The sequence below is a fragment of the Saccopteryx leptura genome, chromosome 10 (genome assembly GCF_036850995.1).
Source record: "Saccopteryx leptura isolate mSacLep1 chromosome 10, mSacLep1_pri_phased_curated, whole genome shotgun sequence".
NCBI lineage: Eukaryota > Metazoa > Chordata > Mammalia > Chiroptera > Emballonuridae > Saccopteryx > Saccopteryx leptura.
The window spans coordinates 5,995,804-6,019,207 of NC_089512.1; the positions used below are offsets into that span (position 1 = coordinate 5,995,804).

The 23,404-nt window shown below is 60.4% G+C and overlaps 1 protein-coding gene across 2 annotated transcripts in view; it reads right to left on the minus strand.

Moving 5' to 3' along the window:
• Window positions 1–18,774, minus strand: part of SEMA3F (semaphorin 3F) — a 30,474-nt gene extending 11,700 nt beyond the window's left edge. For both annotated transcript variants that reach the window (XM_066350614.1, XM_066350613.1), the window contains exons 1-2: window positions 18,233–18,774; window positions 14,123–14,282 (exon numbers count right to left, since the gene is read on the minus strand). In XM_066350614.1, coding sequence (XP_066206711.1) covers window positions 14,123–14,234 — 112 coding nt within the window. In that variant the 5' untranslated portion in view covers window positions 14,235–14,282; window positions 18,233–18,774. The remainder of the gene's footprint in view (window positions 1–14,122; window positions 14,283–18,232) is intronic.
• Between the last annotated feature and the right edge of the window lie 4,630 nt (window positions 18,775–23,404).

Here is a 23,404-nt window from a genome sequence, read left to right on the forward strand (position 1 = left end):
TAGCCAGGACGTGGGTAAGCCCTGCTGGAGCAGTACTGCCCGGCAGCCTGGGCTTCCCCCAGCCCCGCCAGGCTGCTAATGGCAGAATTCTCAGGCTACTTTGAAGCAGCCAGGAACAGCCTTTCCCAGGAAAGAGGTCCTCTTGGAATGTGGCAGTGTCCTCAGGGCTGGGGTAAGGTCCAGTTCAGCCCTCCCTTTCTTTTCTGCATGAGTCTGCAGTTTGGGCCTCCCACCCCCAAGTTGCTGGGGAATGTCCTCCTCCCTGGGGATAAAGGACAGGAGGGAACTTGGCCAATGACAGGCCAATGACAGACACAGGACTTCCAGGAAACTTGGGAGTCTTCCTCTGGGAGCAGCAGAGCCAAGGGGTCCCCCTGGCAAGCCCCTCCCCCACTATCCCTTGCTATTTTTAGCTCAGCAGGAGAGGGAAGATTATAATGAGGGTGATGAATATTCACCAGCACAGGAGGTTTGAGATGGCAGCACACTTAGGAGCACATGCATGTCTGCACAGGGCCCAGGTATGCTCACATGCACACACGTGTCCTGAATCAGATGAGGCATTCCCCCAGGAGCTCATGCCCGACCCATCTCCCTAATCCACAGCTGGTAACCCATCTCACAGGTGGTAACACATCTCACAGGTGGTTATTTATCTCACAGCTGGTTATTTACCTCACAGCTCGTTACCCATCTCACAGGTGGTAACCCAGCTCACAGTGGTTACTCATCTCACAGCTGGTTACCTATCTCACAGGTGGTAACCCAGCTCACAGGTGGTTACCCATCTCACAGCTGGTTACCCATCTCACAGGAAGTTACCCATCTCACAGCTGGTTACCCATCTCACAGGAGGTTACCCATCTCACAGGTGGTTACCCATCTCACAGCTGGTTACATATCTCATAGCTGGTTACCCATCTCACAGGTGGTTATTTATCTCACAGCTGGTTATTTATCTCACAGCTGGTTATTTATCTCACAGCTGGTTACCCATTTCACAGGTGGTAACCCAGCTCACAGGTGGTTACCCATCTCACAGCTGGTTACCTATCTCACAGGTGGTAACCCAGCTCACAGGTGGTTACTCATCTCACAGCTGGTTACATATCTCATAGCTGGTTACCCATCTCACAGGTGGTTATTTATCTCACAGCTGGTTATTTATCTCACAGCTGGTTATTTATCTCACAGCTGGTTACCCATTTCATAGGTGGTAACCCAGCTCACAGGTGGTTACCCATCTCACAGCTGGTTACCTATCTCACAGATGGTAACCCATCTCACAGCTGGTTACCCATCTCACAGGAGGTTACCCATCTCACAGCTGGTTACCCATCTCACAGGAGGTTACCCATCTCACAGCTGGTTACCCATCTCACAGCTGGTTACCCGTCTCACAGGAGGTTACCTATCTCACAGCCAGTTACCCATCTCACAGGTGGTTACCCATCTCACAGCTGGTTACCCATCTCACAGGAGGTTACCCATCTCACAGCTGGTTACCCATCTCACAGGAGGTTACCCATCTCACAGCTGGTTACCCATCTCACAGGAGGTTACCCATCTCACAGGAGATTACCCATCTCACAGGAGGTTACCCGTCTCACAGCTGGTTACCCGTCTCACAGCTGGTTACCCATCTCACAGGAGGTTACCCGTCTCACAGCTGGTTACCCATCTCACAGGAAGTTACCCATCTCACAGCTGGTTACCCAGCTCACAGGTGGTTACCCATCTCACAGGAGGTTACTCATCTCACAGGAGGTTACCCATCTCACAGCTGGGTTCCCCAAGGGGAAGGCCTGGAGAAGGAGAACAGCTGGGATCCAAGGCCCCAGACAGCTGACCCCACTCCATAAGTCAAGGTTACCCTCCACCTAGGCAGCTGTCCTGGAGTGACCTGGCTGACCCTGACCCCTGCTGTGGGCTGGGGCCAGGAGCAGACCTAGGGGGGCTGTCCCTGAGTGCAGCTTTGGACAGGGCTCCCGGATGTGCTGGGATGGGCGTGTGAGGTGGGCTGGCAGCCAGGGGACTCCCATGGCAGACCCAGAGCCCATATCCGAGGGGCTGGAGGGCAAGAAAAGGCCTTGCCCTGTCCAGCTCTGTCTGTGTGGTGACAAGAGAATACAGATGATGACCTTGGCCAACCTCTGGGACGTAGGGACACAGAGGGATCAAAGGGCCGATCCCTGCCTGGCTGCGGCCTTGCCTGCCTGTCCAGCGGCGCCTCTGAAGTCCTGGGCAGGACAGCTTGGGCACCTGTCCTGCACCTGTTGTTGGGCCACTTGGAGTCCCCCCGCCTGGCCACTCAGCCATAGTGACAACAGGAAAGTAAACACTCCCCCACCCCCAGGGCCAGGAAGTGGCCCGAGAGGAAGTGGGGCTGCCAGCGGAGCCCCCCCAGGCTGGAGCAGCCCGCCAGCGGTTATTTATACCCCGGCTGGGGGCATGGTTTGGTCGTGCCCTTACTGGTCCTGCTGGGACAAGGGGTGTTTGGGGGACAATGGTGGGGAGGGAGGCAGAGGCTCAAGTTGGCACTTTCAGACTCGGGCACTGGGAGTGAGGAAAGCTCCAAACATTTAGCCCCAGAAATGAAACGAACCATAATCCCTCCTCTCCCTCACCCTGGCCAGCCTTGGGCCTCTAGCATCCAGGCCCTCCAACGCTGCCCCTCTGCCATGCTGTGACTCCCCATGCCCACGCCCCAGGTCCAAGCCCCCGTCCTGGGCTCCAGGCCCCAGCACTCCAGGCTCTGTCCCTGTCTGTATGAGGGGTAGAGGGCAGGACCCCCATTCAGATGAAGAAACAGATTTACATGGAGCAGAAGACTAGCCTTGATCTGACATCCTACCTCTCAACCCTCCACGTCCCGACCCTGGGCAGAGGGAGGGAGGGGTACTGGGAGCCTCTCAGTCAGCCAGCACCTACTGTGTGCAAAGCCCTGTGCTCATAACACCCACTTCACAGATGTGGACATGAAGGCACAGAGAAGGGAGGTGACATGCCAGGGCGCACGGAAGGTGGGATTCCCACCGAGGCCCATGGCCTTTTGGAGTTGGACCAAGGCAAAGCCACTCCTGGTGGTGGGGACTGCCCACTGGGATGGCCAGGGCCAGAAGGTGACTTGTCCTGCCTTGACAGGGCAGATGCACATGACTCAGGACCCTTGGGATCCCTTCCAGTGGCCACGGGATATGGCGTCAATGGCTCTGTTGTCACAGGACATGATGCTTTGGTGACTGTGGAAACTTGGTGGGGGCAGGGGAGGAGTGGGACAAAAGGTTAAACATCTGAGTTGGACGGGGGCTCTGGAGTCGGCTTCACGACCCCAGCCAGGGCCCTCTGGCTCTGAGCCGCCTGTTCCTGCCTGGACCACCTCTTGGGCCTGCCCCCCGCCATCTTTTATGGTGCATCTCTGCCTGGGTGGGAGAGGAAGCTCCTTCCCCATAGAAGGCCTCCCAGATGTCACCATGTCTTGGAGGACACCCATCTGCAGGCCCAGTACTTGCCTCCCCATTTCCTAGTGCTGTTGTGTGAAATGGAGGGGGCCACGGGCAGGAAGGGGCTTCCTCCTGACTCAGCCCTCACTCTCCCCTAACCCCAACCCCGCTCCGCCCGACCCCAGACCCACAGGAGCAGAGCAAGACCCCAAATCATGCATTCGAAGACAGCTTCCCGAAGGGGAAACTGAGGGGAGAGGGTGGGAGCTCCCCAGGCGCCCCGAGTAAACCGGGTGTGGGAACTCTGGCCTTCTCCACCGAGGGCTGGAGGGCTCCGCTCGCTCACGCCAGGCTGTGGGAAAGAACGAGAGCAAGGGGCCCCATGACAGCCCCAGCTCCGGGGGAGCGGTGCTCACCTCACGTCATCCTGGTGCCCTGTCCCCACTTCCCACTCTACCGCAGGGCAAAGCACCCAGGAGCCTTCACTGCTCCAAGAAGCCCAGGGCAGGACAGGAAGCCGCCGCGTGGCCCTCTGCACCCTGCTCTGACACCTGCAGCGTTGGCAGGGCTGGCTCCAGCTGGACCCCAGCCTCTCTAAGGAGCGGGGACTTGGGCCAAGGACCTGGGGGCCAAGGGGTCACTGACGAGTGTGTGGCTGATGTGGACCCACCCTGGTCACGCCTTCAGGCTGGTCTCCACCTCTGCTCTACTTGTCCCAGGCCCAGCTCGGATGGCAGGAGTGCCACCTCTCTCCCGTCCCCATGGCAATACCGAGGGAGGGGCCAGGCACTGTGGGTGTTGGGTCTCAAGTCTGGATAAGCTTTGACCTTGGGGAGGGGCAGTGATGTGCTTGGGCAGTACCTCCTGGGAAGGGCACCCCACCCCCATACCCTCACCCAGGCTGGGCACAGGTTGGGTGGAGCCACATCCGGAAGGCTTTTCCCGTACTCGTCAGGGAAGGAAGAGCCTTTTCTGGCATCAGACACCTCATTTCCGCAGCCGTTCCCGCCTCTAGTCCTACCCCGCGGCCCAGAATGGCCTGGCAAAGGCCCAGATGCAGGAGCGTTCTCAGTGTGGAGGGGGCTTTGTCTGGGGGTCTCCATGTCCTCGTCTCTGGAAGCAACTGATGTTGCCTGACATTAAGGGAGGTGGTGGGCGAGGGCAGCAGCGAGGAGGCGTGTCTGCAGCCTCGGCCCCCCCCGCAGACCCCGAGTGGGAGGGCCCTGACCCCTGCAGACTGTCTCTAGGACACCGGGTCTGCTGCAAAAAGGGGGCCCTTGGAGCAGAGGTGGGCGCCCGCCCCCTTGGTTACAGCTCCACAAAGCAGCAGGCCCTGACTGACAAGGTCCCTGCCGCTGGCTGTGCTTGGGTATTGGGGGTGATAGACAGGTCCCTGCAGCCCAGCCCTGACCTCTGACCTCACGTGGGCTGGTGCAGTCCTAATCCCCAGGCCAAAGAGAAATGAGCTTAAGGGCCCAGCGTGGGGGTGCTGGCCAGGGTCTGGCAGTCCCTCATCCTCAGCCCTCCTGACGAGGAAGACTGAGGCAGACGAGGAGACGGGAGCAGGGGCAACGGCATGACTCTCGACTGTCCCCATTGGACACCCCCGGGGCTCTAGGGAAGGATGGCCCCCCGCTCCTTTCCTATCTCCCCAAAGCTTCAAGGGGCCCCAGAAGAAGGCCCAGGGGCTAGGCTGGCCCCCTGGCTCCTGGCCTAATCCTCTTTTAATAAGCGGCCAGCCGGAAGGCCTCAGCCCCTGGCCACAGCCCTGCAACCCTGGGAGCCCCAGCCGGGCGGGGCTGGGGGCAGGGCCACCCCCAAGCCTGCACGTACCTTACCCCCTGCCCAGCATACCCACCTCCCCACACCCCAGTGCCGAGGCTCCAGCACTGGCCAGGCCCACCCAGGCCCAGCACCAGCAGGATGGACCAGCGTGACACCTGCCTGGTGTTCCCAGAGGTCCTCTCTCGGGCCCGTCCCATGTGTCCAGGTCCAGCTCCCAGAGGGGCTAGGCAGGGGGCTGTCGCTGATGGTCTGGGGGCTGGCTCTCCCGGTCCACCCACCCCCACCCCAGCATGTCTGCATGGAAAGCCCTAGAAGTCAGATCCAGGGTTTTGCCTTGGGCTTAAGTTGCATCCTCCTGAACGAGGCGGGCTCCAGGCCCCTCTGGCCCTGAGCCCCTCAGTCTCTGTCCACTACAATCCCACCGCTGAACCAGGCTCTCCAGATCGGAGACCCCGAGGCCTCAGGAGCCGTCCACACTTAGCCCTCTCAACCCCCCGGCAGGTGAGCCAGGTCGATGCCAACACAACCAGACCAATTACAGCGGCACTCACCCAATTAGCAACTAATTATGGCCTCTAGTCCATTCAACGTAATTAACATGTAAATGACTCGGCATGTTTATATTCAATAACTACTCTGATTGAATCGAATTTAGATGTCTGAACTGGGGACCCAGTTACCAGTTACACATTCACCACCTACAGCTGCCTCTTCCTGGGACTGTCGGCTCCTCCAGGGGAGAGGGACCCAAGGCCACAGTGGAGGGTGGAGGGGCAGGCGCCTCGACACTGGCCCAGCCTTGGCAAGAGCGGGGATGGGTGTAGCTCTGCATCCCTGACATGCCTCTCCCAGGGGTGTGGGGAGGCAGTGAGTTGGAGGAGCCTCCAATGGAATCCTCAAGATGGGAAACCCTCTGCAACGAGGGGCCCCTTCTTAAGGGCTACTGTAAACATCCCAGCTATTCAGTAAACACCAAGCTGGACAGGAGCCTGAGAGAGGAGCCACCCAGCTAGGCTAGAGCTCCACTGCCGGCTCCCTTCCCACTCGCAGGGCTGGGGCTGGGGCTGGGCCTGGGGCTGGGGCTGGGCCTGGGTCCGGCCCTGGGGCTGGGGACTGAAGGCTGGGGCAGAGGCTAGGCCTGGGACCGGGGCTGCGGCACACTGTTCCCACGCCCGTTCCGCCCCAGTGCCCACCTGCTCCGCCCAGGAGAGGACAGGCTGGGGGTACAGGAAAAGCCAGGGGGCGAGGGGCGGCAGGGCCACTCCCTGGCACACAGGCCAGCCGGAACCAGAGGTCCTATACCTCCCTGGCAGGATGTCAGTGACTTTCAACCATTCTGTCCCAGCAGGTAGGGGCTCTTCAGCCCAGGTGCCCCTGCCAAGCCCCACGGTACCTGATTGTACCAGGTCTGGGTGGTGGCTCAGGGGCCAAGAGGTCCTACAGGGACCCTAAGTGCACAAGCTGATGATGAGAAGGTCTGGCATTGACCGGCCGGGCCGAGCTCAGAGCCGTCACCCCCTCGGAAAGGACGCAGCGGGGAAGGGAGCTGGCCCGGCGGGCAGGGCGGCCCTGTGCCCGGAACGGGAAGACGGGGCCGGGGCGGGCGAGCGGCTCACAGAGGAATGTGCCCCAAGAAGGGTGGCGGGGGCGGGAAGACAGGTTGGCTGTGAGGGGGAGGGCCGCACTGACCCACTTTTCAGGTGGGGACAGTGAAATGACCACCATGCCTCCCGTTCCACAGGCCCAGGGGCCTGCCCCTCCTCCCACATTCCAGACCTGGCCCGGAAACCCCTCACTCCTTCCTCAGCCACCTCCTCCTCCCTGCGACTGCAAAAGACAACAAACTCTCCATGGCTCATTTACCCCGATAAATCAACCAGACAGACAGGCCAGGATGGGACAACAGGCTCAGCCCCCATCTCTGCTGCCCTCCTGGACTCCTGGGGTCCCTTCGCATCACCTACCCAAAGATTCCCAGTTTGTCCCGACAGTCTTAGCCCTCTGCTCCACATTTGGGTAGGGAAACTGAGGCACTGCACAGCCAGATGTGTGCTCGGGGTCAGCCTTGGGGGAGCAGGGTGGCTGAGTCAGGAGCCCACGCAGGGAGGTCTGTGGTGGGACAGGAAGGTGTTGCACAGAGTGACAGCACGTGCTGCCCTGAGCAGAGGCCCCCCAAGTGCCACTGGGCTTCAGCGACGCAGGAGACCAGACTACGACATCCAGCTGCTGTCGTGCCCGTGCCAGCGTATGACCCACAGAAGCCAAGCACGCTGGCCGAGCGGCACGGACACAGACTCTGCCCTGGAAGGGAAATGAGGGCATCAGCGCCGAGCCTTCAGCGGGAAGAACCACAGCTCTTGGCTGAGAGCAGAGAGCTCAGAGGAAAGAGCATGTCCGGGTAGGAAGCCAAGGACGGGTCAGGGTGGTGATGGGAGGGGGTGGAGGCAAGTGAGGTGTGGATGGGGGAAGGAAGGAAGGAAGGAAGAGCGGGGGAAGGGGGGTCTGGAGCCGAGGCCACATGCTCCAAAGCTTCCTGATCCCCAAAGGGAGCTATGCTTTGGGGCTGTCCCTGCCTGCGGAGATGCCAGTACGTGCAGGGAGGCCCCAGTGCAAATGCCACCGGGCAGCCGAGCAAGGCCCCCTCCCCCCACAGGCTGGCCTCCTGGGTCCTCAACAGCCACCACCAGGCCCCATCTTTGCTGGGTCAGAACCGGTGGTCGAGGGCTGGACCCCAGGAAGCTTCTGCTCGCTCTCTGGGGCTGCTCAGCAGCCTTGAGTCGGGCTGGGGGGTGCGGCTGCAGACCCCCCAGGCTCAGGCACCCACGTGAGCGGGGTTTGGGGTTCAGAACGAAGCCTTCTGGCATCCAGGCCTCTGGCAAAGGCCCTCTTGCTATTTCTAAGAAAAATGCAGCAGGAATCTTCTCTGCTTCTCTGAAGTGCCAAGGGCCCCATTGAGGCGGGGCTCAGATTCCCAAGACAGCGCCCAGCCAGGCCAGATCAGGCCAACAAGCTCTCCGCCCAGCTGTGCAGATGCCCGAGCGAGCCGCCCAGGTCTGGTCACCCCGGCACAAGCTGCAGAAGCCAGGACAGTGCTTGCAGAGGGGTCGCTGCAGCTGACCGGGGAGCTCAATCCTGGAGAGCCCCCTCCCAGGCATCCCCTCCCCAAATGCATCTCTAGCACTAGCTCTCCCCACAACGGGGATGTGTCACCTCTGCTGGAATTAAAAAGAGCTTAAAAATCCCAAGGAGAAACTGCAAAGTACATCCTGGCACCAAGTGCAAGCCTCCCTCCAGCACTTTGCCTTTCCGCAGGTGCTACAGCACACACACCTGCTTCTGCTCCTGCTCCTCCCTCTCCCCCAATCTCCCTTCCCCTATTTGAGATGTAGCCTCCTCCATGAAGCCTGCCGAGATGGCCACAGTAGCCGTTCTCCTCCTGACCCCACTCTCCCCACAGGGCTTTGGGTCCCTCCTGCAGCCCTTTCTAAATACCATCCTGGGACTACTAGGGCACCTCCCTGATCAGCCCTCTCCTAAATGCCAGCCTCAGCACAGTTCCTGGTTACTGAGACTTCCTTCCCTGGGCCGCAACTGTACTCACAAAGTTAATCCTCCCAAACGACACGATGAGGCTGGTACCATTTGTAACCCCATTTTACTTTTTTTTTTTTTTTTGTATTTTTCTGAAGCTGGAAACGGGGAGAGACAGTCAGACAGACTCCTGCATGCGCCCGACCAGGATCCACCCGGCACGCCCACCAGGGGCGATGCTCTGCCCACCAGGGGGTAATGCTCTGCCCCTCCGGGGCGTCGCTCTGCCGAGACCAGAGCCACTCTAGCGCCTGGGGCAGAGGCCAAGGAGCCATTCCCAGCGCCCGGGCCATCTTTGCTCCAATGGAGCCTCGGCTGCGGGAGGGGAAGAGAGAGACAGAGAGGAAGGGGGGGGGTGGAGAATCAAATGGGCGCTTCTCCTATGTGCCCTGGCCGGGAATCGAACCCGGGTACCCCGCACGCCAGGCCGACGCTCTACCGTTGAGCCAACCGGCCAGGGCTGTAACCCCATTTTACAGATGAGGTAACAGGGACACAGAGGGACTTTGCTACTTGAGGTCCACCCACAGCCAAAATGCATGCAGGACAGCCTGAGCCTTCAGAATGCCACTTCCACAGGGCCAGGGAGAGACCGGGACTTGAAGAGGCTAAGCCACTAGGCCGAGGGCATCCAGCTGACAAGGATAGAATGGAGTCTGTCTGCCTTCCCAGCCAGCCCTCTCAACCACCACCCACCTCTGCACTCTACCTAAGTCCAGTGCCCCACGCCCTACCCTGGGGCGGGGGGCTGGAGGTCTCCCAGGAGTCAGGAGCCAGGCACCCATGGCTCTGAAGACACGGGCTGGGCCTGCACCTTCTCTGGAGAGGTCACAGGGTTGGGGTGCAAACATGCAGGTGCAGACAGCCAGGAGCCCACTCCGAGGCTGCGGCCTCCTGAGCCACAAGGGTGAGAGAGACGCTTTTATGGGCTGGGATGAGATCTTTATCTTGGCGGTTTCTCTTTAAATTCTTTACGATTACGAAGCAGCGGGGGCTGCCAAGGAACATGATTTACTTCTTGAGCATGCACCAGCTCCTCGCTCAGTGCCAAGGGAAGCTGGAGCCAGGGAGGGAGGGGCGGGTGTTGTACCAGGGAACCAGAGACCAGACCTCTGCCGCTGAGGCCTGACCGGAGGCGGTGCCATCGTAAGCTTGGCTGGACCCAGCAGGACCACAGCTGAAGGCCTCGGCCCCGGCCTGGCTAACTCAGGCGGGGCCTCAGACAGGTTCCCTGCAAGCACAAGAACCTGTCCCCGCTCTCTCCAAGGGCTCTCTCCAAGGGCCGGTTCTGGCCAGCTGAGGGGCGAGGCGCCAGCCCCCAGGACCTCCCAACTCCCAAAGTGGCCACTTCCAAGTTCCCTCTCAGGAGGGAAGCAGCTCCCATTTCCAGGAAAGCTGATCCAAAATGCAGGGATCTGGGCTCAAGTTCATGAGCTGGGTCTTCCTTCCTCCCTCTTTCCTGGCTCATCCTGGAACCCACACCCATTCTGGTTTGCTAGCTCCAAATATCCCTGTGGCTGTCTAAGCCACCTGAGCCCTCGCCAGCACCCTGCTGCCACCCTGGGTCTCCGAGCTCCTCACCTCCTCTCCCACCATCTGAAGGGAGCCCCTAGGGGTAAGGGTGGGCCCTCTAACTCCCACCTCCACCCCTGTGCACAACCCCCACCCACTGCGAGCCCCTGGCCCTGCGATCTCATCATCTTCTAACAAGGCAGCCTGGATACTGACTCCCTGGTGCCACATGCACATGGTTTAAGTGGTGGCACTGTTCTGGGCCGCCGGGGCCACGAGCCCCTGAGACACAGGGGCAGACGGACCCACATCCCCCATTCCTCCTCCAGGAACCGGGGCTACTGTGGACACAGGAGCTCTTGTCTCTCCAGGACCCTGGTTTTCGTTTTCTGAGGGGAGAGAGCTTCCTCGGGGCGTGAGCACCTGCCCGGTGTGACCTCAGTCCTCGCCTTGGCAGGCGAGGCCGGGAAGACTGAAGCCAGCACTGCGGGGCCCTGGCACCTGGCCCCTGAGCTGGGGGACAGGGCTGGGCCTGCACCCCCCAGGCGCCCTCCACTCTGCTGGGAGAGGCTCAGACATCAGGCAGAGCCAGGCTCCATCTTGGTCCTGCTCCTGAGTGGCTTGGGGAGCCCCTAGGTCTCAGCCTCACAGGAAACCTGGGGAGGGAGGCCCCCTCAGGCCTTGGAGGGGCCGCCGCTTGGTTATCATCAGAGGCACCTACAGTTATTTCTATTATTGGCATCTTTCCTGACCTCCTCTGGTAAGATAACCTCCTGCTCCACATCCCTACCCCTGCCTCAGTTTCCCCAGCAGCCCAGCACCTCAGGTCATCTCATGCCCTCTTTCCCCCACCAAGCACCTCTTGGCCCCAAGTGCTGGCCAAAGCCAGTCCAGGCAGCAGCAGTGTATCGTGGGGTGGCTTCCTGGTGAAAAGTAAACATTCCCCAAGCTGAACAAAGGACCTGGCAGGGCCCTGGGACCTCCCTGCTGCAGCCAAGGTGGTGCCCTCTCAGGGTGGGGGAAGGAGAGCTTTTTCTCCTGGACCTGGCCCGTGACTCTGGGCTTCAGGGGACTCCAGGCCCAGGCAAGGAGGGTGGAAGGAAGAGGGTCCTACCATCCAGGCTCTCTCGTCCCAAACATCCACGAGCTCCCTAACAATACCTTGCCCACCCCTGGCAATTTTCCCCACTTGAACCCTCACTTCTGCCCGACCTTGGCTGTGCTGCAGATGGAGGCTTGGGAGGTGGGGTGCAGGAGCCCCAACTCTGATGCAACCCGGATCCCTTGTCCCCTACACCCTCTTCGCTTTAGGCCCGGCTGGGGTGCCCAGGCAGACGGGCAGGCAGCAGGCCCAAGTCTGGCCCAGTTCCTGCCTTTGTCCCTTTCTCTGCCCTGGACAGGATGGCTGTGCCAGCACCACCCAACGGCAGCAGGACCCGGACCGGGGAGGGGACGAACCTAGGCCCAGTCCCTGAGGCCTTGTGTGCCAGCTCTTCCATCTATCTAAGGCACAGATGGAGAAACTGAGGCATGGAGCCAGTGCTTGAGAGCACCCCTCTCTGTGCGCCTCTTGTGCACCTAGGAGGAGAAGCCCCCACTTTCCCCGCCCCTGGCCTGGCTGTGCGACCCCAGTTTCTGTAGGTGTTGGTCTCTGTTCTCACTCTACAAACACCTGGAGAGGACTTACTCCTCGCCGAGGGCCACGTTGTGGATGTGAGCTGGCCGAGACACCCAGCCTGGAGCCTGGTGCCCAGTAAGTGCCAGGCTCCCAGGTGGCGCAGACAACTGGGTGTCCCTTGTCTTTCAGCCGCTTTGGCTGTTAGTACCCTCTCTTGTGCACTGCGGAGTCTTCTGTACTCAGCATAGGGCCTGGGGTGTAGCAGGTGTCTGTATCTGCTACAACTAAGTGACACTAGCCATAAAACTAGGACATGAGATCAAGTGGGAAGCAGGAAAGACCACTCAGGGCAGGGCCACCTCTGTGTGCAAAGGCAGGGAGGCCCAGGGACGGGCGGCCCCGGGGACCTCGCAGCCCCACCCCGGGCTGCTGGGGCCGTCAGCACCACCACAGGCTGGCTGCCAGGAGCTGGGCTTTTAGTCACCGCGGGTGTTGGCTTCAGAGCTAATTGAGAAGGAATCGACCTGACTGATGTGGGCGTCAGGCGTCGACAAGACCAGGACACCAGGGTTCTATTTCTGGCCTCACTTCTGCCTCCTGCCTGACCTTGGCCTTGCCCAGGCCTCGGTTTCTCTTTCTGGAAAACAGGAACAAAAGGCTTTGTCCCTTTGGCCCTGGACCTCCAAGAAGGTTTAAAAGGAGCCTCGTCCTTCCTGCTACCTCTCATGGATCTCCAGGGTGATGACAAAAATAACGCCCAGAGTAGATGTCTGGGCCCCAAGGTTCCTGCAGTTGGGGGACCAAGCCACCCTTCCTTCCCTCTGGGCTGTAGGAGAAGGACAGGGAGCGAGGCCCCTTTAAGATGGGTTAATCCGCTCTGAGGAATTCCACCAGAGAAGGTGGAGGTGTCAGCAGAATAAGTATCTCATCTTCCAGGTGCAGGAGAGGGGGCTGCTTTCACAAACCAAGCTGATTCCCTCTTCTGTCCACTACTCAGGCCGTGCGCCGGACCCCTTCCAGGCCCAGTCTCAGACATTGTCTCCCTACTGTCCCCATCACGGTGCAGGGTCAGGATGAGGCTAGGGGAGGGGCTCTGCTGGGGAACATGGGAGCATGGGAACATGGTGAGGTGACGGCTGGGTCCCAGCCAAGCCTGAGGAAGGAAAGAGGTTGGCCCAGCCTTTCACCCCAATATGTGTGCCCGGAAATCTGGCCTGCCAGGGCTGAGTCAACCCCACCCAGGGCAAGCGGCTGGACAAAGTGACCTCAGGCCAGAGGAGGGCCACCAAGGCTGAGAAGTCAGGAGTGACCGCAGGCCCCCCAGGCTCCAGCATGGCCACGGCCCCTGGTCCCAGGCTGAGAGCAGACTCTTCGGATCACAGACACCTTGGAGGGAGTGGCTAGTGAGTGAGCCCTCTGTACAGCGTGCCACACCCGGTCCCCTGCCCTGCCCGGTGGGTCAGGTGCTGAGGGGATGGAGCTGCGGAACCAGCTTCTCACTCTGCAGACCCCAACCCATCATTAAAACTTCCAGGCACTTCCAAAGCAAGGTGCTCCCTGGGGATCTCAGGGGCTTAAGCTTGTCACCATAGCACAGGCTCTCCCAGATCTCACCAGCTGGCCTCACCCCCAGTCACAGCCAACAGCACCCTCCCCAGGTCCTGGGGGCCACGCCCACCTGAAGACCCCCGGGCAGCTTCCTCAAGCACCCACATCCCTGCGAGCAGGTCCTGCTCCTCCAGCTTCCCGAAGTCTCAGTATCTGCAGGACCATCTGACCCTCCATCCCAGGGACTTCCTGGGGCAGAACCAGACACATAGCAGTGGCAAGGAAGGGCCTCTGCAAACACAAGTTTGAAAGGAGTCACAGCTGCAACCGAGTGTCACAGAGGGAGACACTCTGCGGACCTGAGGCCACCCAGCCTGAGACCTCACTTTCTGACTCTAGAAGGGACGCAGAGTCAGGACCCTTCTCCAAAATGCCTAAGCAGCTCAGTTTCCAGCCTTTCCCAGCAGATCACCACCTCCCTGTCCCCACCACACGCTCACCAGGGCGGCCCATATGGCTGCACAATTTGTCCTTGTTTGCCCTGACCTCTCCTTTCTCTCCTGGGCAATGGGCCAAGTGCTATGCACAGAGGATGGGGCCAGGGAACAGCAATGTGGCCTCTTACCTTTGAATGAGAGCCGGACCCGGGGCGTGACCAGGAGGTGGTCTTGGATGGGGGTGGCTGGCCAGGCCCCAATCACTAGGGAAGCCCAGAGGAGGAGACCAGCGACAGGCATCGTGGGAAGGGCCAAGGGCCCAGAAAGCAGGCTCAGCTGTCTGGACACCTGGGAAGGGAGAAGCAAGGTGAGAATGTGTGAGGCAGTTGGGGGAGTCCTGCCCCGCCCACATTTCCCTGTGTAATTCTGCCCGAGGTACCTCAATTTCCCCGCCTATCTGAACAAATAGGGTTACTGGGGATCTCCTTGCTCACGCCCTCAGCTGGGGGCTACAGTTGCCCCAGAATGCAAACCTCGCATACTTTCTTGTCCCTGCTTTTGTCTAAGCAACCAGGTATAGCCTGGGGTCTGCAGAGTTAACAGGAGGCAACTGGAGACTAAACTCCCCAACACCCTGCATTCCATTCACAGGGCCCAGCTCAAGCAGGTGATCTTGCAGCCCCCTGCCTTCCCAACAGGCTCTGTTCCTTGTACACCCCCCCCCCAAATCAAGTGAGCTGTCCCATCCCTCTCCCACCTCAAGGACTGGGAGAAAGAGGTGGGTTCAGCCCTGCCTGCTCCAGCAAAGCCACTCCTCCCAGGATAGGAAAATCTGGACCTGATTTTGGGGGTGAAGTACGTCGAAGAGAGGAGGATGAGGGAGACACACAGCAACCAGAAAAAGAGAGGCAAAGAATAGCAGTCTACTTTTACTGAAATCACAGTAAGAGGGATCCAGGTCAGACATACAGAAGGACTTCCTGCTAGGAAAAGTTCTAGCTCTGCCTCTAGAGGATGAAAAAGGGGAGCCAGGATGGCTGGCCAGCCTGGGTGGGCCTGCAGTCTCCCTTGCAGAACTTCTATACCCCCAGCAGGTCCAAGTTTCGATACTATGTTTTTCAAATATTGTCTCCCCAGGCAGGCTGGCTGTTGGGTAAACGCAGCCCAGCACCAGTTGTCGGAACATATTGCTCCCTCCAGGCAAAAACCAGCGCCAACTCCCAACCCCCCCACCCAGATGCACTGGAGGTGGGGGTACCAAGAATGACAATGTGAGCCCCATCCTCCAGCTCTGCCCTGCCTATATTCCCTTTCCCGCATGGAAGGCAGGACCCCAGGTCAGTGTTAGGACCCTGGGGTGGGATGAGGGGTAACTGTGGCCTGCACTGCCTGACACAGGCTGAAGCAAGGCCTAGGTGCCACATCTGACTGCCAGGCCTCACCAGACAGACCCTGGTGCCCTCCCTTGACCCACGTTCCCGAGCCCTTGCCTCTCCTGCTAAGGCAAAGCACTCATGGTTCCTCAGACAGGAAGTGCAGCTTCAGGACTCTTGGGACATTCCCCAGGTGGTGCCCTCTGCGGGAACACCGTCTGCGGAGTGCCCGACACACCTCTCATGTCCCGTCACCGGCCAGAGGAGGGGAGAACCCAAACAGCCCTCCTCCTGTCTGTGGGGCACCGAGCTGCCCGCTGCTGGCCCTGGGCGACTGAATGGCAGGCTCTGATGAGCTGGGCAGGTGGGAAAGGGCTGTGCAGCCACATCACCCTCGGGGTACACAAGGAGGCCCCCACTAACAGTCGTGGATAAATGTACATACACACACATCCTCACTTGCATGCCCACACATGTCTTCACGGGCATATGTTTGCTCAAGAACTTGACCTGCTAGTGGGGTGGGGCTCAAGGAAGTTGGGAGACACTGTTCTGACTTGGGGGTGGCAAGATGCAGCCTGGGTCCCTCAGAGACCTTTGATTCTATGTACCAGAGGGCTCAGGTTGATCCACCTCTCCTCCTCCCCATGACCTCATTTCTCCTGCATCCATTTTCATGGTGACAAGGTCAGGGTCACAAGGACAGTGTTGGAATCCCCCACGATGTCCAGAATAGTGGAGAGCTTTGCCCTACTGGGCCCCTACAGGGACCTCCAATAATGCAATGACACTTTAAAGGGGTCAATGTGGGATGTATAAGTCTGTTGGGAACTCAGGCCCAAGTCCAGGCCCTTTCTTTGGCAGCCTGGGGGACGGAGGAGAAGAGAGGAGAGGAGAGGGAAGAGAGGAAAGGAGAAGGACAGGGGGAGGGATGGGGAAGGCATTTCTGTAGTCATTTCCCTGCTGCCAGCCCCCAGATGCACGCCACTCAGCCCCAGCCCCAGAGAAGCCCCCAGCCAGCTATTCCAGGTGGGTGGACAGAGAAGGAACAGGCACCGCCACCTGGGAGCCCACCAGGAGGAGAGCAGAAAAGGAAGGAAGGAAAGAAGGCTGGTGGGAGGGAGCAAGGGAGGAAGGCAGGCGGGAGGGAGGAGGAGAGAGGGAGGAGAGAGGGAGGGACAGAAGAGAGACGCTTGAACAAAGAACCGAGGAGCTGGGGCTGGCAAGGGGTGCAGGGAAGGGGCGGTGGATCAAGGGGGTCCGGAGGCACCTGGGCTTGGGGCAGGGGGCTAGGTGGTAGAATTCTCCAGCCTGCTCCAGACCTCCCAGGCTGCGAATGGGGGTGGGGGTGGACAGCCTGCCTCAGGGAAGGGAGGCTGGCTCCTCTGAGCTGAGAACTGCCTGGCTGGAAGGGAGGCAGGAGCAAGGGCTGTGGGGGAACATGGGAAAGAAATTATTAACAGCACCCCACCCCCTATCCAGCCCCTCGATACTCCCCCTGTGCAGGCCAGCGCTCTCTCCTGGCTCCTTGGCCTTCCCCCTCCCCCAACACCCCATGGATCAGGAAGCAGAGCCACCCCAGCATTGCTGGGATTGAACCCCCCCCCTTTCCCTTCACAGTGGTCTGTGTGGGAGGGTGTTCCCAGTCAAGGTCACCTGGGCTTGGCTCCATCCTCCCCCTCAAGGTATGCCTAGGGGAACAGTGGGGGGGGGGGGCGGAGGCTGGGCTGCTGGCCTTCTCTCCCCTCATTTCCAGATCTGCCTCCTTCAGAACGGAGAGGCAGCAGTGAGGGGAGGCGTGCCCAGTGCCTTCGCCTCCCAGGACACCCCCGTCCCAGTCCAGGCACACTCCTGTTGCAGCCTGGGCAAAGGCTCCAGCTCCATCTCACCTCCTGAGCGGGGATGTCCCTCCCAACCCCGGGGGGCAGTTTCCCTATTCTGTACAGGGGCTTCTGGGAGACAATCTGGGTGAATTCAGGAAGACAGGAACCCTCCACCTGGCCACACCAGTGCCATAAGTTCACCCCCTCCCCCAGGTGTTTATGGGCTGGTATTCAAAAGACAGTTATCTCAAGAATGAGAAGTTGTTTGCCCAGTCTGGACCCCAGCCCTAGCTCCGGGTGACCCCTCCTTACATCCCTGCCTCACTCCTGGGCCACCCTGACACCTTCTGGTCCCACCTGCTCTAGGAGAGCCCATCAAGGTCCTGGTGTCCCCCTGCACGCTTCACTGAAACCCCAGCCGGCTTAAATGGGACTTGACCGCAGGCCCCCAGTTCACCTACGCCCCACATACAGCTGGGTCCCTAATGGACCAAGATTCCCTGCTGGAAGATCAAACCTAAGCTGGAAGCTAGGGGCCAGTGGGTTGGCACAATACTGGGAGAAAAGCCTTGGGACTGGTGGTCCTCCTGCCCTGAGGATCTGGGAGACCCTCCACGTGGGGACAGCCAGGCTAGCGCATCATTTGAGCAGAAGATCGTCTGATCGGGACACTGAGGCAGGGCAGGCGCACCTACCCGGGAACAGCACTGCCTGAGGCGTTAGTGGGAGAAAGAGCTGAACCAGGAGAAGGGGCATCCGGATTCCCGCTCCGGGAACGTGGGAGTGTGTGTGTGTGTGTGGGGGGGGGGGTAAGAGAGCACCTACCCACCCAGAATCTTATGGGAAAAAGTTGCTTTGCACACTGGTGACTCCGCGGGGCACATCATCCACACATCATGTCACCCCGATGCAAAAGGATCGGGCAGACCGGACAGGTACATTGCCCACTCTAGTCCTGTCGCCCCTGTGTCGGCGGTAAGTCCCCGATCCTCTGATGCCCGCGCCTTGGACACTTCCGCAGAGTTGCAGTGCCGCGGGTCCCAGAGGGATCGCAGGGTGGCCCGTCGCCTGCCCACTCCCTCCCGGTTCCCGCCGCACTCACCTCTTCCGCGGCGGCGGAGTCTGGGCTCCCGGGCGGCGGCGGCGGCAGAGACGTTCCCGGTTGGGCCGGCTTGCGCTAGCGGCCCCCCGGGGCCATGGCCCTGCCTGCGCCCTCTGGTCGCTGTACCTGAACCGGGGTCGGTGCCGCGGCCCCGGCTTAAAGGGTTCCGAGGGCTTCGAACGCGTCAGCAGCCAAGGCCCCGGGCCCCAGCCCGGGCCATGGGAAAGCTCAGGGGCGCTCGGGGCCGCCTCCCCCCAGGTGGGCTGCGGGCGCCCCCTGGCCGGCGCGCCGAGGGTGCATTCCCCCGCGCGGAGCGCGGGGCGCGGGGCGCGGACGACGGCGCACTCGGCTGCGGGGCGCTGAGCTCAGCTCGGCCCGATGGCGCTGTGCCCGCCTGGTTGCTGGGCTGGGGCCCGGCGGCCGCGCGGGGCCGCGCTGCTCTTTGCCGCACGCCCTGGCCCTTAGCTGCGCTCGGGGTTCGCCAGACCGTTGCCGTTCGCTAGCTCACTGGTTCTGGTCTCGCGGCCGCCGGCGGGACAGGGTGCTCGGAGCCGCGCGGGGAGCGCCAGCAATTGGCCGCCCGTGGGCGACATTTGCATAGCGCAGCCCCGCCCCGCCCGGCCCCACCCCCGGGGCGGGACCCGCCCGACCGCCACCCCGCCCCCCTCCACCTGTCCGCGGGCTAGGCTCGGGTCTCCCGGGTAGTGGGGCAGCCCGCGCCAGGGGAGGCTAATCTGCACCCTGCGCCCCCGCCCCGGCTTCGCAGGCGGCGCCCCCGCCCCGCCCTGGCTTTGTCTCTCGGTGGATACACCGCGCTCACTGCGCCTGGTGTTTACCCGGGCACTCAATTCCCTAGCGGGAAGGGCGTGCGTGCCGGGGAGCGACGAGCCTGCGCTCACCTGCGCACCCCTTGTCGTGCAGCTCTTTCCCACTCCCTGCCGGCCGACCGCGTGCGTGAGCCCCGCAGCGCAGGACCTAGGACTGCCCTGGACGCTCAGCAGGTGGCGGTGCAGCCCCTGGGACGGCTGGCACCACTGGATGCTGCCCAGACCCTCCCGCCCTGGCCAGGTCGAGGCAGTCCAGCCTCAGCTCTGTCCCCCACTCGAGGGCTCCATGTAATTCCCCAACCGCCAGCCTTATTTCAAGCAAGGAGCCCTAGGGACACACCCTTTATAGTTCCATACCCCAGAGAAGCCAAATAGGCTGGCCTCCTCTCCTTAAAGGGGCATTTGCTTTCATATGGCCTCTAGATGACCTCAGAGCCCTGCAACTGAGCAGGAAGGGACCCTCCACCCAACCCAACCCCCAGGTCATGGCCTCACCAGCCTGGACCACAGTCTCAGCTATGTCCCAGGCACTTTGCTAAAGTCCCAAGGGGCGTGGGCCCTCTTTGTCCTTTCACTCATCCCTCTTCTATTGCTTCCCCTTCCTCCTCTTTCCCATCTCCTCTTCTCTCTCCTTACCTCTCCTCCTCCTCCCCTTCTCTCTCCTTTCCTTTCTTCTCTTCTCCTTCTCTGCCCTCCCCTCTCCATCCCCCATCCCCTCCATTTTTCCTTCCTCCTCTCGTCCTCCTCCTCTCCCTCCTTTTTTCCTAACTCCTCTCCTTTCTCTATTCCCTCTTCTACAGCTCCTCCCTCCTCCTCCTTCTCCAACAGGCTAACCAGCCCCTCTGGGGAAGGTCTTTCTCCCCCTGGCCCGGCAGCTGGTTGGCTGCAAACACAGGTTGGGGTGGGATGTCAGGAACCCTGCTGCCCCTCCTTGGAGTGCTGGCCCCCATCTCCAGTCAGAGGCTGGTCATTTAGGGTAGGAAGCCCCAGCCTGGAGTCCTATGGCTGCAGTGATAGTGCCTGCGCCTCTCCTCTCTGTCGTGTCTCATTTAAAACACAGTGACAGTCATCTTTTCTCATCCCCACTGCTCTGTACGAGGGTCACCCCTAAGGTTACTACCACAGAGCCACTGTCGCCAACGCAGCTTACGCCACCATGGCTACAGGTTTCCCACGCCATACTTTCTGTCACTCCCCAGTCCCATCCTCCCTCATAGCCCGGCCACCTCTGTCACCACCCCCAGCATGATCATTTTCATGGTCACTAAAATGGAACTGTTAGGACTTGCCAAAGTGAATCCAGGGTGTTGAGTTGGGAAGGAAAGAGACTCAGTTGATTTGTCCATGGAGCTCCACTCACACACACAGAATAGGCCCAGGGCACAGAGGCCTTGGGGATGGGGACTGGGCGTGGGGGGGGGGGGTGGTAGTGGACAAGGAGAGGGAAAGAGAGTGAGAGCTGAGCCTGGCTACACATAGTGGAATGCCCAGTGGCTCCTAAACAATTTAAGATGGCTGAATAATCAATATAAATAAGAACAATTATGACTACAGCAGTGACTCTGCACCACACCCTTGACCTGTGTCCGTGCTGGGCTGAGCATTTTGTATCAATATATATATATATATATATATATATATATATGAAGTATTTATTATTAGGAGGCAATTTTAGAGCCTCCCACGATTTTGCCTTCCATTTTAGGAGTCCAAAGACCCCTTGGAATGAGCCCCAGTGCCACGTGGGGAGGCCCTGAATGCCAGGTTTGTGGTTATTCAGTCTGAGGCCCGTCACAATCATGTTGTGAAGCCGGCCCTTGGTGTCTCCATTGTATAAATGAGGACAAGGAGACTGGGAGAAGGCCATGGTGTCCGAAGAAGGCTGCATCTTCAGGAGCTCTGGAGAGGTTCTGGGAGGAAAGGGCTAAGCCAGGGGGCCCAGTGGAGGCTGGCAGCCTAGACAGGCGCTCTCAGCTGGCAGTGAGTGCTGGAGCCCCACACATCACTTACAGAGGCCAATAAATCTTTATTGAATGATTAAGAGAGCAAATCTGCAGCACCTGATCTGCAGGGGAACTCGAGCCAAGAGTCCTGTGGCTGGGAGCCAGCTCCCTGCCCTGTGACCCAGCCCCTCTGGACTGGCTGCCTCCACCCCACGCTCTCCCTGCCTCCTGGACTCTTTCTGTCTTCCCCTCCAAAAGACACTCAAGCTGGGCTAGCGCCATCTGAGAGCCACCTGGGATGCCCTGTGGAGTCGCCCACTGGCCAGACCTCCTGCCTTCCTCTGCTGGATACTCAGATCCCGGGCATGCTTCTCTAGTTCCCCCACAGCCCACCCTAGTGCCAGGCTGGACGTACAGGTGGAGGCGGGGTGCAGAGATGGTTAGGTCAATTCTGGCTCCCCCACCAACCAGCCTCTGGGGGCTGCCTCCTCTCCCTTCACAGATGGGTTCTGAGGACCTACAAGGGTAGGTCCTTGGGGTGACATCCTGATGGTGGAGCTCATGGCTCAGGACCTCTGGACACTTCTGAGGTGCCTCACAGCCCAACGGTGGGTGTTGCTATTGGGAAGGAATCGGCCCTCCTGTGTCCGAGCCCTGCCCTGGGCGATGGTGCTGACTGCAGGCAGGAGAGCTCAGAAGGTGCCCGCCACCTCCGCGCGCGCGTCAGCCTGGTCCAGTCTTTGTTTCTGGAGGTGTCACGTCTGTTTCTTCCATTCTGGCCCTTTGGGCATGCTGTGGGACTGCAGTGCGGCCCCGGGCCTCCTGCGGCCTGACCACCCTCTGTCTGTCTGCCCCGTGGCCCCGTCCTCGGGCGGGAGAGGGAAGCCTGCTGGACTGGACAACCTTGGCAGAGACTGCCTTCTGGCCTCTGCATCTGGAAGCTGGACTTGGAAGGCCTGGCCTTCAGAGCCCTCCATGCCCCCTGCATGGAAGTGGCAACTAAAGCAGTACTCCCTCCTCTGGCCCAGTCTCTGGGGAACCTGTTTCCCGGGCGGGCGGGCGGAGCAGGCTAAGCAAGCCCTGGCCCGCCCAACCCAGCGTTGCTGGCTCAGGCTTCTCCACTTTCTGGTTTTCTCATCTCCCCTGCCCCAGGCGCTGCCTGCTCTCCGGCCCAGCCCCCACCCGCCGGAACTGGATCCCAGAGAGGGGGAGAGCTGGAGAGGGGCCGGGCAGGGGGCGCTGGGAGGCTGCTCCGGCAGCACCGGGAGGGGGCGGGTACTGAGGAGTCACCCGGAGCCCAGGCTAGGATGGGGTTCAGCTCAGCACTGCCTTTTCCAGCCCAGCCTGCCCCAGGGGCTGGCTCTGGGCCCATCAAAAGCTGGAACGATCCACCTCCCTGGCTGCTCCCCAAAGCTGCCTCTGGGCCTTTTCTGCTGTTGTCCCTCTACTAGGAATGCTCTTCCAGACTTCAGTGCCAGGGTAAACCCCATGCTTCCTCTAGATCACAGACCTCGGCCACGTCCTTCAGCCACAAACACTGTCCCTTTCTGCACGAGGTCCTGGCCTCCCTTCTCAAGGCTGCCTCCTCCTCCCTTTCCACCCTGGAGCAGGTGGGGATCCCAAGCCTCTTCAAGGAGCTCCACACTCATCTCTGGGACTTTGCACATGCTGCTCCCTCCCCTGCTCCTGGAATGCTTTTCCTACTTCCCTCTTCTAGATCCTTCAGGCCTCTGGGAAGACATTACCTCCCAGAAAGCCAACACTAATGGCTGAGTCGGAAGTTTCCTTGGGCCCCTGCAGGTCCTGCACCCTCATTCAGACACTAAGAGATCCTGTCCTGGCCTCGGGCCCCTCCGCATTCTCCCAGCTGGGCCCCACATGGACCTAGGCTATCAGCAACTGCTTCTCATATGAGTTAAGAGTAAACGAGAGAGGGGGACACAGGGCTGTGATCCTCACATGTTACCCACAACCCTCATCATGTGTGTATATTTGTGCTTGGGGGGTGGGGGCGGAGTGAGAGAGGTGAGGGTGTGGTGGGCCCAAGCTTGGCTGGTTGCCAAATGACCCATGACTGTCAGGCAGCCTAAGCATATCCTGTTTAGACAGAGGCCAGACAGCCACTTGGGCCTGCCCGGCCCTTGCTGGGGAGCTCAGGTCTCGGGCCTAGAGCTCAATCCTGATTTGGCTCCAAAGAGGCCTCCCTGAGTTGGGATGAGGATGGTGGGTTTTCTTTGCCACCATGGTGGAGGCCTTGTCTCTGAGTGCCTGGACCCTGGTTCGGTAACGGTTGGGCAGCCCCAGCCACTGGGGCTCGAATGGAGCCCAGTCTGTGTGGAAAAGACCTAAAGACCTTGGATCTGGAGTCCAGCCCAGGAGCCCTGAGCAGCAACCCACTGGCC